General features: G+C 30.8%; 5 protein-coding genes and 1 pseudogene across 5 annotated transcripts in view; 2 read left to right on the top strand and 4 right to left on the bottom strand.

The window, feature by feature from the left end:
- The first annotated feature begins 25 nt into the window (after positions 1-25).
- On the top strand, positions 26-1,239 carry LOC107003421 (acyl-CoA--sterol O-acyltransferase 1-like). The gene has a single exon (XM_015201743.2). The coding sequence runs from the start codon at positions 120-122 to the stop codon at positions 1,179-1,181; it is 1,062 nt and encodes a 353-aa protein (XP_015057229.1). The 5' UTR covers positions 26-119; the 3' UTR covers positions 1,182-1,239.
- A 175-nt stretch (positions 1,240-1,414) lies between these two features.
- Positions 1,415-2,669, bottom strand: LOC107004116 (acyl-CoA--sterol O-acyltransferase 1-like). Its single transcript, XM_015202350.2, has one exon. The coding sequence runs from the start codon at positions 2,568-2,570 to the stop codon at positions 1,509-1,511; it is 1,062 nt and encodes a 353-aa protein (XP_015057836.1). The 5' UTR covers positions 2,571-2,669; the 3' UTR covers positions 1,415-1,508.
- A 666-nt stretch (positions 2,670-3,335) lies between these two features.
- LOC107003455 (acyl-CoA--sterol O-acyltransferase 1-like) lies at positions 3,336-4,676 on the bottom strand. The gene has a single exon (XM_015201784.2). The coding sequence runs from the start codon at positions 4,462-4,464 to the stop codon at positions 3,400-3,402; it is 1,065 nt and encodes a 354-aa protein (XP_015057270.1). The 5' UTR covers positions 4,465-4,676; the 3' UTR covers positions 3,336-3,399.
- A 2,734-nt stretch (positions 4,677-7,410) lies between these two features.
- Positions 7,411-8,560, bottom strand: LOC107004277 (annotated as a pseudogene).
- Positions 8,561-9,838: 1,278 nt separating this feature from the next.
- LOC107004092 (acyl-CoA--sterol O-acyltransferase 1-like) lies at positions 9,839-11,106 on the bottom strand. The gene has a single exon (XM_015202322.2). It carries the CDS (start codon positions 10,961-10,963, stop codon positions 9,902-9,904), a length of 1,062 nt encoding a protein of 353 aa, XP_015057808.1. The 5' UTR covers positions 10,964-11,106; the 3' UTR covers positions 9,839-9,901.
- Positions 11,107-12,888: 1,782 nt separating this feature from the next.
- The window catches only part of LOC107003495 (DNA-directed RNA polymerases I and III subunit RPAC2-like), a 2,802-nt gene continuing 1,584 nt past the window's right edge, over positions 12,889-14,106 (top strand). The window contains exons 1-2 of the mRNA XM_015201838.2: positions 12,889-13,021; positions 13,825-13,928. Of these exons, the coding sequence (XP_015057324.1) occupies positions 13,828-13,928 (101 nt within the window). The 5' untranslated portion in view covers positions 12,889-13,021; positions 13,825-13,827. The remainder of the gene's footprint in view (positions 13,022-13,824; positions 13,929-14,106) is intronic.

Below are 14,106 nucleotides of genomic sequence, written 5' to 3'. Positions count from 1 at the left end.
CCACCCCCACCCCCACCCCACTCCATATGTCCCCTAGGTCCATCATCACTACATTTTTTTTCTCTAAAATTATCTCTTAGTTAAAGCCATATTTTTCCAAGAAGAAGAAAGGAGAAGAAATGAAAGGGGAGATCCACAATTTCATAGTGGTATGGACTATTGTTTTAATAAGTTTATGTTATTGTCACACAATTATCAAATTCTTTCCAAATGGCAAATCAAGATTTGTGGCTATAATTCCAATTGTTTGTCTATTTTTCATTCTTCCTCTCTATCTTACCTCTATCAATCTTGGTGGCACTACTTGTTTCTTCATTGCATGGCTAGCCAATTTCAAGATTCTTCTTTTTGCATTTGGTAAAGGGCCTTTGTCATCAATCCCACCTCTAGCACTTTCAACATTCATTCCATTGGCTTGTTTGCCTATTAAGTTTCAAAAACATTCACCTAGTAATAATGTTGAAACCACAAAAAAGACCACAAATTCAACTCTCAATCTTGTTACCAAGATTACACTTCTAGCCATTTTGATAAGGGTGTATAATTATAAAGACAATTTACATCCAAAACTCCTTCTCTTTTGTTATTGCCTCCACATTTACTTTTTCCTAGAAATCTTATTAACCATGGTTAGTACTATGGTTCGAGTTGCGAGCCAAGTCGAACTCGAACCACCCTTTGATGAGCCTTACAAGACTAGCTCACTTCAGGATTTTTGGGGCAAAAGATGGAACCTCATGGTAACCAATATACTTCGTCCGACCGTTTACAACCCTGTTCAATCGTTGATGTTGGATCGAATCCCGAGAAAGTGGGCCCCACTTCCTGCGGTGCTCGCAACGTTTTTCGTCTCGGGGATAATGCATGAGCTGATTTTTTACTACATTTCAAGAGAGAAACCTAGTTGGGAAGTCACATGTTTTTTTATCATTCATGGTGTAGCTTTGAGTGTTGAAATTATGGTCAAGAAATTGTTAAATGGCAAATTATGGGTCCCTAGGTTTATTTCTGGTCCATTAACATTAGGGTTTATAATTTTGACAAGTTTTTGGTTGTTTTTTCCACCATTATTGAGGGGTAAGCCAGATGTCAAAGGATGTAATGAATCTATTGCTTTTTTAGAATTTGTTAGGTATGGTAAACTAGTTAGTCCTAACAATATCACTTGTCCATTCATGTAAGACTAGTTATAAATTGTTCACATTGAAATAGAACAACCTCAAATTATTGAATTTTTAATTTCAAATTTTTCTCTTTTCAGGAAAAAACTTTTTTGTTATATATAATTATTTGATATTCAGAATTCACAAATTCAATTAATTCAGATTTACAACGTATCTACCAATTAAAAGAAAATTGCTATCTAGTATCTACAAGGGTTTACTCATTTGTCTTTTCAAAAGTACCAAAAAAGTAGGAAATCTCACATGCCATTCAAATTAATTAATTAATTCAATCATAACTCATACAATCCTTAGCCCACCATGAAATAAATATTTTTTTTGTTATTATAGAAGTGGACAAGTTATATTGGTAGGACTAATTAATTTGCCATACCTAATAAATTCTAAGAAAGCAATAAATTCAGTACATGCTTTAAGCTCTGTATTACCCCTCAAAAAAGGTGGAAAAAACAACCAAAAACTTGTGAAAATTATAAAACTAAGTGCCAATGGACCTGAAATAATTCTAGGAACCAAAAATTTTCCATTGAAAATTTTCTTGATGATAATTTCAACACTCAAAGCGACTCCATGAATTAGAAAAAACATCATGACTTCACCATTAGGTTTTAATCTTCCATTGTAGTAGAAAATCAGCTCATGCATTAGCCCCGAGACGAAAAAAGTCGCGATCACAGCCGGAAGTGGGGCCCACTTCCTCGAAATCCGGTTAGCCACCATTGAATGTATAGGGTCATATACGGTTGGACGGAGTATATTGGTTACCATAAGATTCCATCTCTTTCCCCAGAAATCCTGAAGCGAGCTAGCTAGGTAAGGCTCATCGAAGGGTGGCTCGAGCTCGACTCGACTCACCCTTCGGACTGTGGCGCTAACCATGATCAATATGATCTCTAACATGAAGTAAATGTGGAGGCAATAACAAAATAGAATGATTTTTGGATGCAAATTATCTTTATAATTATACACCCTAATCAAAGTGGCTAAAAGTGCAATCTTGGTAACAAGATTGAAAGTTGAATTTGTAGCCTTTTTTGTGGTTTCAACATTATCACTAGTTGAATATTTTTGAAACTTTATAGGCAAACAAGCCAATGGAATGAATGTTGATAGTGGTAGAGATGGGGTTGATGATAAAGGACCTTTACCAAAGACAAAAAGAAGAATCTTGAAAGTGGCTAGCCATGCAATGAAGAAAGAAGTAGTACAACCAAGATTAATGGATGTGAGATAAAGAGGAAGAATGAGAAATAGACAAACAATTGGAAATATAGCCACAAATCTTGATTTGCCTTTGGGGATGAATTTTGCTATGGTGTGGGAATAACATAAACTTGCTAAGACAATAGTCCATACAACAATGAAATTGTGAATTTCCCCTTCCATTTTTTAATCTTTCTTCTTCTTCTTCTTGAAAGAAAAATGGAATTTAAAGATAACTATATTATTTCTAATGAGAGAAAAAAATCCTTTTGTATGAGTCATTATACAATATGATTGTTGACTTAGGGTACATTTGGAAGTGGGGTTAGGGAGAAATGAAATAATTAAAAAGTTATTATCTAATATATGTTTAGTAATTAAGGGAAGATATTTAATTAGCACATGATTTTTGAAAAGAGTTTAAATTTTTTTTTATATTTATCACATGGTCAACAGGTCAAGGCAGTCTAGTGTTTTGTGAAGAGTTGGATTAAGTAAATTTTAATAGTATTATAACGGTCATATTTACTTTCATTGAATATTTATTACAAAAGATTAATTGTTGTATATAAACAAAAGTACACAAAAAGATTAGTTTAATAATTTTGTGTACTAAGAATTTATTACTTTAAACAAAAAAGATAGAAAAAGTATAAAGGGTAAAAATGGCAAACACCATTAGCCTGATTTGAACATAACAACATGTTGCAATACATCCAAAGAACTATTATTGAAGATCGTCGATATTTGTTGAATTAGGTGAACAAATGTGTTGTTTTTTGGGCAAGCGAAAGAAATAAACATGATGAATATTTAATGATATGGATAGGAAAATGCTATCAAAGATATGAAAATTCTTTCTTCCAACAGATTTAACTGAGGTTGCTTTTGAAAGACGATAAGCAAAGCTACCTTTTAAATCTTTTTCAAAATACGAAAAAAATGAAATTGCATCAAAATTATTTGTACCATAAATCGTAACAAACTTTAGTACACCATGAAAAGAATATTCTTACAAAAATGAACATGTGATATTGGTAGGACTAATTAATTGACCATACCTAATAAATTTAAAGAAAGCAATATATTCAGTACATAATTTAAATTCTGTATTACTCCTCAAAAAAGGAGGAAAAAAGAACCAAAAACTTGTGAAAATAATAAATGCTAGTGTTAATGGACCTGATATAATCCTAGGAACCAAAATTTTGCCATTGAACATTTTCTCGATAACAATTTCAACACACAAAGCGACTCCATGAATTAAAAAGAACATCATGGATTCACCACTAGGCTTCGATCTTTCAATAATGTAGTACAAAAGTAGCTCATGCATTAGCCCCGAGACGAAAAACGTGACGAACACAGCTGGAATTGGGGACCACATGCTCGGGATCCGGTCCTCTACAATCAGACGGACGGGGTCATAGACAGTCAAACGGAGAATATTAGATACCATGAGGTTCCACCTCTTGCCCCAGAAATCCTGAAGCGAGCTAGTAAGGTAAGGTTCATTGAAGGGTGGGTCGAGGTCGACTCGACTCACCAGTCGAACCGCGGCGCTAACCATATTCAATATGATCTCTAACATGATGTAAATGTTTATACAATAACAAAAGAGGATGAATTTTGGATGTAAATTGTCTTTATAATTATACACCCTTGCTAAAATGGCTAGAAGTGTAATCTTGGTAACAAGATTGAAAGTTGAATTTGTAGCCTTTTTTATGGTTTCAACATCCTTAGTCTTTGATGATTTTTTCAACTTAATAGGCAAACAAGCCAAGGGAATGAATGTTGAAAGTGGTAGAGGTGGGGTTGATGATAAAGGGCCTTTACCAAAAGCAAAAAGTATGAGCTTGGAAGTGGCTAGTCCTGTAATGAAGAAGAAAGTAGTAGCACCAAGATTAATTGAGGTGAGATAAAGAGGAAGAATGAAAAATAGACAAACAATTGGAAATATAGCCACAAATCTTGATTTGCCTTTGGGAATGAATTTGGCTATGGTGTGAGAATAACATAAACTTGCCAAGACAATAGTCCATATAACAATGAAATTGTGAATTTCCCCTTCCATTTCTATCTTTCTTCTTCTTCTTCTTCTTGAAATATAGATGGATGGAATTTATTGACTTAGGGAACATGTCACATGTGGAAGTGGGGTAAGTAGAGTATTTCTAATGTAATAATTTCTAGCATGAATGACCGTGCAAGCACGGCCCCATATAAGCAGGCTAAATGCACACATGAAAATTCAACTTCAGGATTACTATTATAACTACTAAAACTGTAAATTACGTGGATTTTTTTTTAGAAATTAGTATGAAAATTTGTAGAAAATTATTTTTTTTGTAAATTTTTATACTAATTTCTAGGATTTTCTTATGTAAATCACAAGTATTTTTTTATTGTGATATTCCATTTGACAGTCTGACTTTATACGGACATATCTCTCTCATAATAGTTTGAAAATTAACAAATCTGGTGATTGAAAAGAGGATTTTAAGACCTTTCACTTGATATATCTTACGGGTCACTTAAGTCATCCTACACTAAAAAATTGTAATTGTTGAAGTTAATCCAAAAGCATATTTAGCATAACTTGCAAAATTTCAAATTTTATTTTCAATTTTAGTTTTTTTTTTAATTTTAATTTATTTTTTTCCAAAAACCGAAGTGTTACACATATAAACCGTCCATAATTAACTTTTGATATTATATATAGGTTGCTGCAAATAAAATAGTAAACCATATGTAAAATAATTACACCAGATCATTTGTATGGAAAATTAAATCTTAATATTAGACCTATGCTTAGCATAAGTGGTATCTCATTTAGTAAATCACTTATATAAGTGTATTAAATTCGTCAAAAACTCTAAAATAAAATAAAATAAAAATAAATGAACCAAAGTAAAAGAAAACAAAAGTAAGTTTGTTTAATAAATTCATCAAAACTTTAAAATAGACAAGAGGAAAACAAAATAAACTAAAATGCATCATCAAGAAAATCAAGAATATAGAAGGATATGAATCATTACATCAAAAGACTACATAAATTAATCATCTTTTTCGTCCTCATCGGTCTCGTCATTCTCATCGGCCTCATAACCATCTTTTTCCTTGTTATCCTCCTTGTGCTCCTACTCCTCTTCCTATTCAACTTCTTCTTTTTCTTCAATATCATTAGAATAATCAAGAGCAAATCCACTGTTATCAACCAAATGATCATTCTTAACATCTTTCTCTGAACTAGAATTAGACGGCGTATCACCAAATTCATTCTCTTTTTCGTCATGATCAGAATCATCAACTAAAAAGACATCAGGATTATGATCAGAATCATTGTCAAAAAAGTCTGACATGATATTAGTGATGATATTAAAAAGATGAATTTTGCTAAGAATGAATTCTACTTTTGTTATATTAAAAAAAATGAATTTTGCTAAGAGTGAATTCTAATTTTATTTTGAAAGATGAATTTTAGAAATAGATGGGATGTCATTTTATAATCGAATTGATAAGAATTAAGGGTGGTCAAATCACAAAAATGGATGAAATTTTGACATAGATATTATTTATTTTTTTTTGACATGCATATAGTATGAACATGACTTTGATTAAGAAAATAAGATAGAGGCCACAAAATAAAATAAAAAAATAAGCTACATTTGTACTAATTCCATTTAAATAGTCCCTAATTTAATAATTAATTATAAATTAATCACTAATTAATTTTCAAAATTCTATAAAGTACATATAAACATTAATTAGGTGATCTAATGACTGATTCATAAATTAATCACTAATCAAATACACATTAATTAGGTTTTATGTATTGTAAACGCTTACTTTGATAGTAAAATTAGTAGTTAGTTATCGAAACTAATATTAATTAGGTTTTGTCTCAAATCGATTACCAATTCAATTTGAGTATTTTAAATTTCAATAAACATATATTCTAGTTGGCTGACTGAATTCAATAGTTACTCAAGAAAAATGAATCTAATTCCTTTCTATTAGAGTATTACTAATGCAGTACCCCGAAAATGTCGGAGAAATTTTTTATTATTATTTGCTTAATTATATATCATTACGCAAGGAAAGTTTTGAAGCAACAATAAAGTTATCTTCGTGTAAGTTTAGGTTATATATTTCAATTGTGAAAGCAATATTTAATGCATGCAACGGTAGAGTATCACATTTGTATCTTGATAATTTTTTCACTGTGAAATATTTTTACGTTTTTCAATTTTTATATTAGAACCCCTAAAACAATATTAATTTTTGAAGAGTTCTATGAAAATGCTATCTCCGAGATTCAAATGAGAGACTTCGTGCTTTAAAAATAAAAAGAGTTTGTGTTTCGATAATAAACTCAATATTATTTCATATAATATTTAGTATTACTAGTATAACATTTGTGTTTTCCATTTGTCAATCAATATAATTATATATAAGAGAATAAAATTATTAAAAAATAGAAATTGACGTTAAATATAAATTTTATAATTAGACATTGTAATTTATTTGTCATCAATACAAATCATAAATATATTATAATTAATGAATATAATTTTCTTCAAAATTACAATCTGAAATTAATTTTTTCTTTCATATATATATGTATAAATCTGCCAAGACTTTATAAAATTAAGCTATATAATATTGCAAAAGATATTAGAAAAAAAGTTAGAAGTATGAAATTTATAACAATCTTTTATATATATTCTACTTGACACATATTTAGGTGAATTGGTTCTAACAGAAAATGTGAGTAATATGATCATGTTTTTTTAATCCTTATTTGAAAAATGATGCATGAGTCACATTATTTGTGTGTCTTAATATGAATTTTGAATTTTCATTTAAAAAATTTAAAAAATAAAATATAAATGTACGAAAGTAGTATTCAAATATATTTGCAAACCAATTTTAGAAAGAAAAAAAAATAGAAAGAGTATGAACGTCAAAAAGGCTAACACCAATAGCTTTATTTAAACCTCATTACAACGTGTTGCGATTATCGTAACAATTTCATGTTGCATTCAAAGTAATTTATTTTTATCATAACACATATGATACAAACCTTAGTCCACCATGAATAAATATTATTACAAGAGTGGACATGTGATATTGGTAGGACTAATTAATTGACCATACCTAATAAATTTAAAGAAAGCAATAGATTCACTACATGCTTTAAACTCTGTGTTACCCCTCAAAAATGAAGGAAAAAACATCCAAAAACTTGTGAAAAATATAAATGCAAGTGCTAATGGACATGAAATAATCCTAGGTAAAAAAAAAATTGCCTTTGGAAATTTTCTTGATAATAATTTCAACACTCAAAGCGACTCCGTGAATTAGAAAGAATATGATGTATTCACCATTAGGCATCAATCTTCCATTATAATTGAAAATCAGCTCATGCATTAGCCCCGAGACGAAAAACGTCGCGAGTATGGCTGGAAGTGGGGGCCACTTCCTCGAGATCCGGTCCGCCACCATCGAACGGACAAAATCGTATACGGTCGGAGTATATTAGTTACCATGAGGTTCCACCTCTTGCCCCAGAAATCCTGGAGTGAGCTAGCCAGGTAAGGCTCATCGAAGGGTGGCTCGAGCTCGACTCGACTCACCCCTCAGACCACGGCGCTAATCATATTAAATATGATCTCTAACATGAAGTAAATGGGAAAGCAATAGAAGGAGAGAATAATTTTTGGATGCAAATATTCCTTATAGCTATACACCCTAATGAAAATGGCTAGGAGTGTAATTTTGGTAACATGATTTAAAGTTGACTTTGTGGTCTTTTTCTTGGTTTCAACATTATCATTAATTGAATTTTTTTGAAACTTTATAGGCAAACAAGCCAAGGGAATGAATGTTGAAAGTGGTAGAGGTGGGGTTGATGATAAAGGGCCTTTACCAAAAGCAAAAAGCATGAGCTTAAAAGTGGCTAGCCATGCAATAAAAAAAGAAGTAGTGCCACCAAGATGAATAGATGTGAGATAAAGAGGAAAAAACAAAAATAGACAAACTATTGGAAATATAGCCACAAATCTTGATTTTCCAATGGGAATGAATTTGGCTATGGTGTGAGAGTAACATAAACTAACTAAGACAATAGCCCATACAACAATGAAATTGTGAATTTCCCCTTCCATTTCTATCTTTCTTATTCTTCTTGAAAAATGGATGGACTTTAAAGATGACTTTATTATCTCTAATAGGGGAAAAAATCATAGAATATTGAATCATAATGGGGTTGGGTAGCAATAGATTAAGCTACCTTTTTCTATCTATCTCTCTATATATATATTACACGACAAAAATGCATCACATATTTTTTATTATCTCCTTTTTCATATTAAAATTTGTTATACTTGAGCCGAGGATCTTTTAAAAACATTCTTTTTACCGTATGAAGATAGTGATAAAGTCTGTATACCTTCTATCCTTTCCAAACTTCACTTATAAAATTTCACTGTTGTTTGACAATGTGTATCGCAAAAAGAAAAACAACAAAATTTCTTAACCTTAGCGTTTGTAAAACACCCAAAACTCTGTTTTCTCTTCTTTTTTTTTTATTTACACTAAAAAAAATTTCAAACTTTACTCTAATTGTTTTATTTTTATAGAAGTGACACGGATTTAAATTATATTTTATGTTTTTAGGAAAGGTACATTCAAACAATCAAATATTATTTTCAAAAATTATAACCAAACACGATATCAGCTTACAAAATTCCAAGAGAGAAAAAAGTATATGACGTAAATATGCTTTATCATTTTTTTTCCATGTGTCATTATTATTTGGATAATTTAGTTAAAACACATTATATATATATATATATATATATATATATATAAAAATTATCTTTATAATAAACAAATGTAGTATTGTCATTATTGGTTCAAGAAGTCTTTTCTTTTTTTGTATAATATCTTGTAGATCTTGATGATGTATCCTAGATCCTATTAATTAATTATGTAACAATTTGCAGTTAATAATTAATTAATATTTGAACTTTTATTTGAAGGAATATTTACTTCATTATACTGTTATTTTACAAGAATATATATACCCCAATGTCATTAGGGTGAGATTAATGACATCATTTTACATTTATAATTTAGCTCTACGCATGTGAATTTCTATTAGTTAAAACACTAGGGTTATTTGAATTTTGGAGAGAGAATTAATGAGAAACATCGTTAATACATTGCTATTAAGGATGACGATATCCAATATCATCCCCCTAAAATTATTATTAGAGAACGATGTATCGATTTGTTGTTTTTCTAGAGAAAAAAAAAGCCACAAACATAGTGATAATTTAATAATATCGGGAAATTCTCTAAACAATATGAAACTTCTTCTCTATATAGATTTAAGTGACGGTGGGTGATTTTGAACTTTTCAAAAAGTAAAAAAAAAAAAATAGCACAAATTAACTTTATCATAAGTACTCATACGAACCTTAGTCCATCATGAATAAATATTATTACAGGAGTGGACATGTAATATTGGTAGGACTAAGTAATTGACCATACCTAATAAATTTAAAGAAAGCAATATATTCATTACATAATTTAATCTCTGTATTACCCCTCAAAAAAGGTGGAAAAAACAACCAAAAACTTGTGAAAATAATAAATGCTAGTGTTAATGGACCTGAAATAATCCTAGGAACCAAAAATTTACCATTTAAAATTTTCTTGATAACAATTTCAACACTCAAAGCGACTCCATGAATTAGAAAAAACGTCATGGCTTCACCACTAGGCTTCAATCTTCCAATGTAGTAGAAAAAAAGCTCATGCATTAGCCCCGAGACGAAAAACGTGGCAAGCACAGCTGGAATTGGGGCCCACTTCCTCGGGATCCGGTCCACAATAACCAAACGAACATGATCATAGATGGTCAGACGGAGTATATTGGTTACCATGAGATTCCACCTCTTACCCCAAAAATCCTGAAGCGAGCTAGCCAGGTGAGGATTGTTGATGGCTGGCTCGAGCTCAACTCGACTCACCACTCGAACCATGATGCTAACTATATTCAACATGATCTCTAACATGAAGTAAATGTGGAGACAATAACAAAAGAGAATGAATTTTGGATGTAAATTTTCTTTATAATTATACACCCTAATCAAAATGGCTAAAAGTGCAATCTTTGTAACAAGATTGAAAGTTGAATTTGTAGCCTTTTTTATGGTCTCAACATCTTTAGTTTTTGATGAATTTTTCAACTTAATAGGCAAACAAGCCAATGGAATGAATGTTGAAAGTGGTAGAGGTGAAGTTGATGATAAAGGGCCTTTGCCAAAAGCAAAAAGGATGAGCTTAAAAGTGGCTAGTCCTGTAATGAAGAAAGAAGTAGTAGCACCAAGATTAATAGAGGTGAAATAAAGAGGAAGAATGTAAAATAGACAAACAATTGGAAATATAGCCACAAATCTTGATTTTCCTTTTGGAATGAATTTGGCTATGGTGTGAGAATAACATAAACTTGCTAACACAATAACCCATACAACAATAAAATTGTGGATCTCCCCTTCCATTTCTCTATTTCTTCTTAATTCTTGATTTGCCTTTTGGGATGAATTTGGCTATGGAGTGAAATTAATGTGTTTAGCTTGATTTGTTAATTCATTTCATAAAAGCATATATTATGATAGTTGTGACTTGAAAAGGTTGGGTAGAATTGGAATATTTCACATTTGTCATGATGTCATCTAAAGGTGGTGTTTATAATAATTGCAAAAGTTCTTTTGCTCGTGATCAAAGAGATCTAATTTTTATTGGAGTTCTACTTTTTATTTTTTTGTATTTTAGCATGCCCTTGTAATAGGTAAAAACTATCTAATTATATAAATATTTCTATCGTATTTTTTAATTTTTCCTATAGTTTAAAATAATTCTATATTGTCTTACTAATTACTCTCTTTGTTTAAAAAAGAATGACATATTTTCCTCTTTAATCTGTTTAAAAAAGAATGACCTCTTTCTTTTTTTAAGTAACATTCTAATTTTAACTTTTCACATCGTATGTTTAAGGCCACAAGATTAAAGGACAATTTTGTACATTTGACATAACTTTAATTTAGAATCACAAAATTCAAAAGTTTTTTTCTATTTTCTTGAACTTCATGTCAAGTCAAACTAGGTCCTTCTTTATGAAACAGAGAAAGTAATAATTACATATCATATTTCAAGTCATACACACTTAGTTCTATGTATATTTGCTATCAGATATACTAAACTAGGGAGAGAAGCAAGCGAGAGAAGGAGAGGAACGAATAGGATACGAGAGACGCGAGCGAGATCCCCTAATACATGTGAGTCGTCTTCAAATACATGAGAATCACACCAGACACATGTATCTAGGTAAACCAGATTCAGGGAGAGCGGAGAGTGGCAGGTGGGATAAGATAGAGAAGCGAGCGAAAAGGTCAAGATACACGCATGTAAATGCAATGCATCTATAACAAATTACACTTAATTTTGACCATGTATATCTCAGATACATATATCTTGACGTATCTGGACAAGACCAATTACATATACCCGAAGTCCAAAATCTGATAAAGAACGTAATATTACAAACTGTCGTGAACCTAAATAATTAGCTTCTAAAGTAGTGAAATTTGTGTTGTTTACCTATTACATATCAATTCTACAAGGGAAAAGGGTCTGATATACCCCTTAACTTTGTCATTTGGAGCTGATATACCCCTCGTTATAAAAGTGGCTCATATATGCCCTTACCGTTATACAAACGGCTCACATATACCCCTGCCGCTACAAAATGGCTCACATATACCCTTCATTAACGGAAGTTAGAAAATTAGTTTTAAATTTATATTTATTACTTCAAATTTTTTTAAAAAAAATATTTAGGTTTATATATGATTCTTCTATCAAAGTTCAAGGTATATTTTAATTTTTTTCATGCATAAATTATTTTTTGACTTCTTTTATTATAATTATTTGAGTTTCTTATTCTTATTTTATTTTTTTTCTTTCATTCCTTAGTTTAAAGAAAAAAATTTAAACTATTTTTTTTGTGTGTATTGTAATTTAATTTCGTATTCGAAGAAAAAATTTGGTCATCTACAATAAGTTTTACAAAAATATTAGTGAAACATAAATAAATTTGATTATCAAAATAATAATTATAAATTAGTCATTGAAACAAAAAAAAGTCAAAAAAAAATGTTTGACGAGGATTAAATTTACTCATATGGGATTATATCTTTTAGAAAAAAATAATTAAAATTTAGATTAAATTTTTTTTTTTCATTTCCGTTAGAGGAAAAGGGTATATAAGAGCCATTTGTTTACAAGTAGGGGTATATATGAGACATTTTCATAACAAGGGGTATATCAGCTCTAAATGACAAAGTTGAGGGGTATATCAGACCCTTTTTCCCATTCTATAATATAGCCCCTTCAGCTTTAACCCATATTTCACATCCGGCCCAAAACAAAATACCTCACAGCCCACATAAGGAGCCCAATTGTCTTTTAATTTCTGAAAAGAAGCCCAAAAACCATTTCTCATTGCTCTCCCGCCGCCGCCGCCGCCGCACGCCGTCGTTCGATTTTCGTAGCTCAAGGTATTTGAAACTTAACTGATGTATATATATGTATAATTCATGTATAATCTATGAATACCGGCTAGAAAAAATAGATAGTGAGTTATTTTGGCTGTTATAGTTAAGAGGTTCTTCTGTTCTTTAGCATGAATTAGCTGAGATTCTTGTAATTGTTTCCTGTCGGTGAAAATACAATTATAGTTGAAAAAATAAAAATAAAAATAATAATTTCTTCAGGCTGAAGCACATATATCTCGTCTTTTCTATATTAGAGCCACTAAGATAGAATATTCATTGATCGAACAGTAATACTCTTGACTTGTTTTCTGCGCGATAAAACATCTCGAAAATGTTGTATGTGTAGTTTTAATTTCACTATATTTATTAAGGTGCTTCAGTTGTCTTTTAAGATAAAAAGAATGGTCCTTTTTTGTTTTTTTTGGAGAGTGTTATATAGGTGAATGCTCTATGAATTTCAAGATTCGGAATACTTTTTACGAAAGCTCGAAAAGCATTGCCTCTGACATGTGCTGCCCGAACTCTTCAAAAATGTTGTCGTTCAACAGTAGTACATTTTTGAAGGATTTGGCACGGGTGCCTCAACATTTTTGGGGAAGTTTGACCAATATAGCCTTCGATTTAGTTGAACATTCATAGTGATCGTTTAAAACATTGGACTGTATTGTTAAGGTCCTTCTTGATTTGACTGCTTTCTTATAGTAGTACAGTAATGATTTGTTCTTAAGATCCATAAATTTCAAAAAATATCCCGAATTATGAAGATGTGGTAATTATTTTTCAAATGATATCCTTTCTGTGAACAGTCAATGGAACACGGTTCATTTGAAGATCAGTCTAAAGCAACGTTCTCGTTGACAGATGAGAACCATACACTAGCAAATGCTGTCAGATTCACTCTAAATCAAGAGTTAGTTGTTCACCTCTTCATCACTGCTAATACTTTCAGTCTTCGCTTTATTTCCTCGTTACAATTACAGAACTTTGTTTGAAGTTTAGTGATATTTCGTTTTGTAACATTCCTCTGATCTCATGTTAATCTTGTTTTTGCATGTTCAGTCTTCAAGCCCCCCATCTCACCCCCCCCC

This window comes from Solanum pennellii, chromosome 11 (genome assembly GCF_001406875.1).
Source record: "Solanum pennellii chromosome 11, SPENNV200".
Lineage (NCBI taxonomy): Eukaryota > Viridiplantae > Streptophyta > Magnoliopsida > Solanales > Solanaceae > Solanum > Solanum pennellii.
This window is presented reverse-complemented; position numbering and strand designations above follow the sequence as displayed.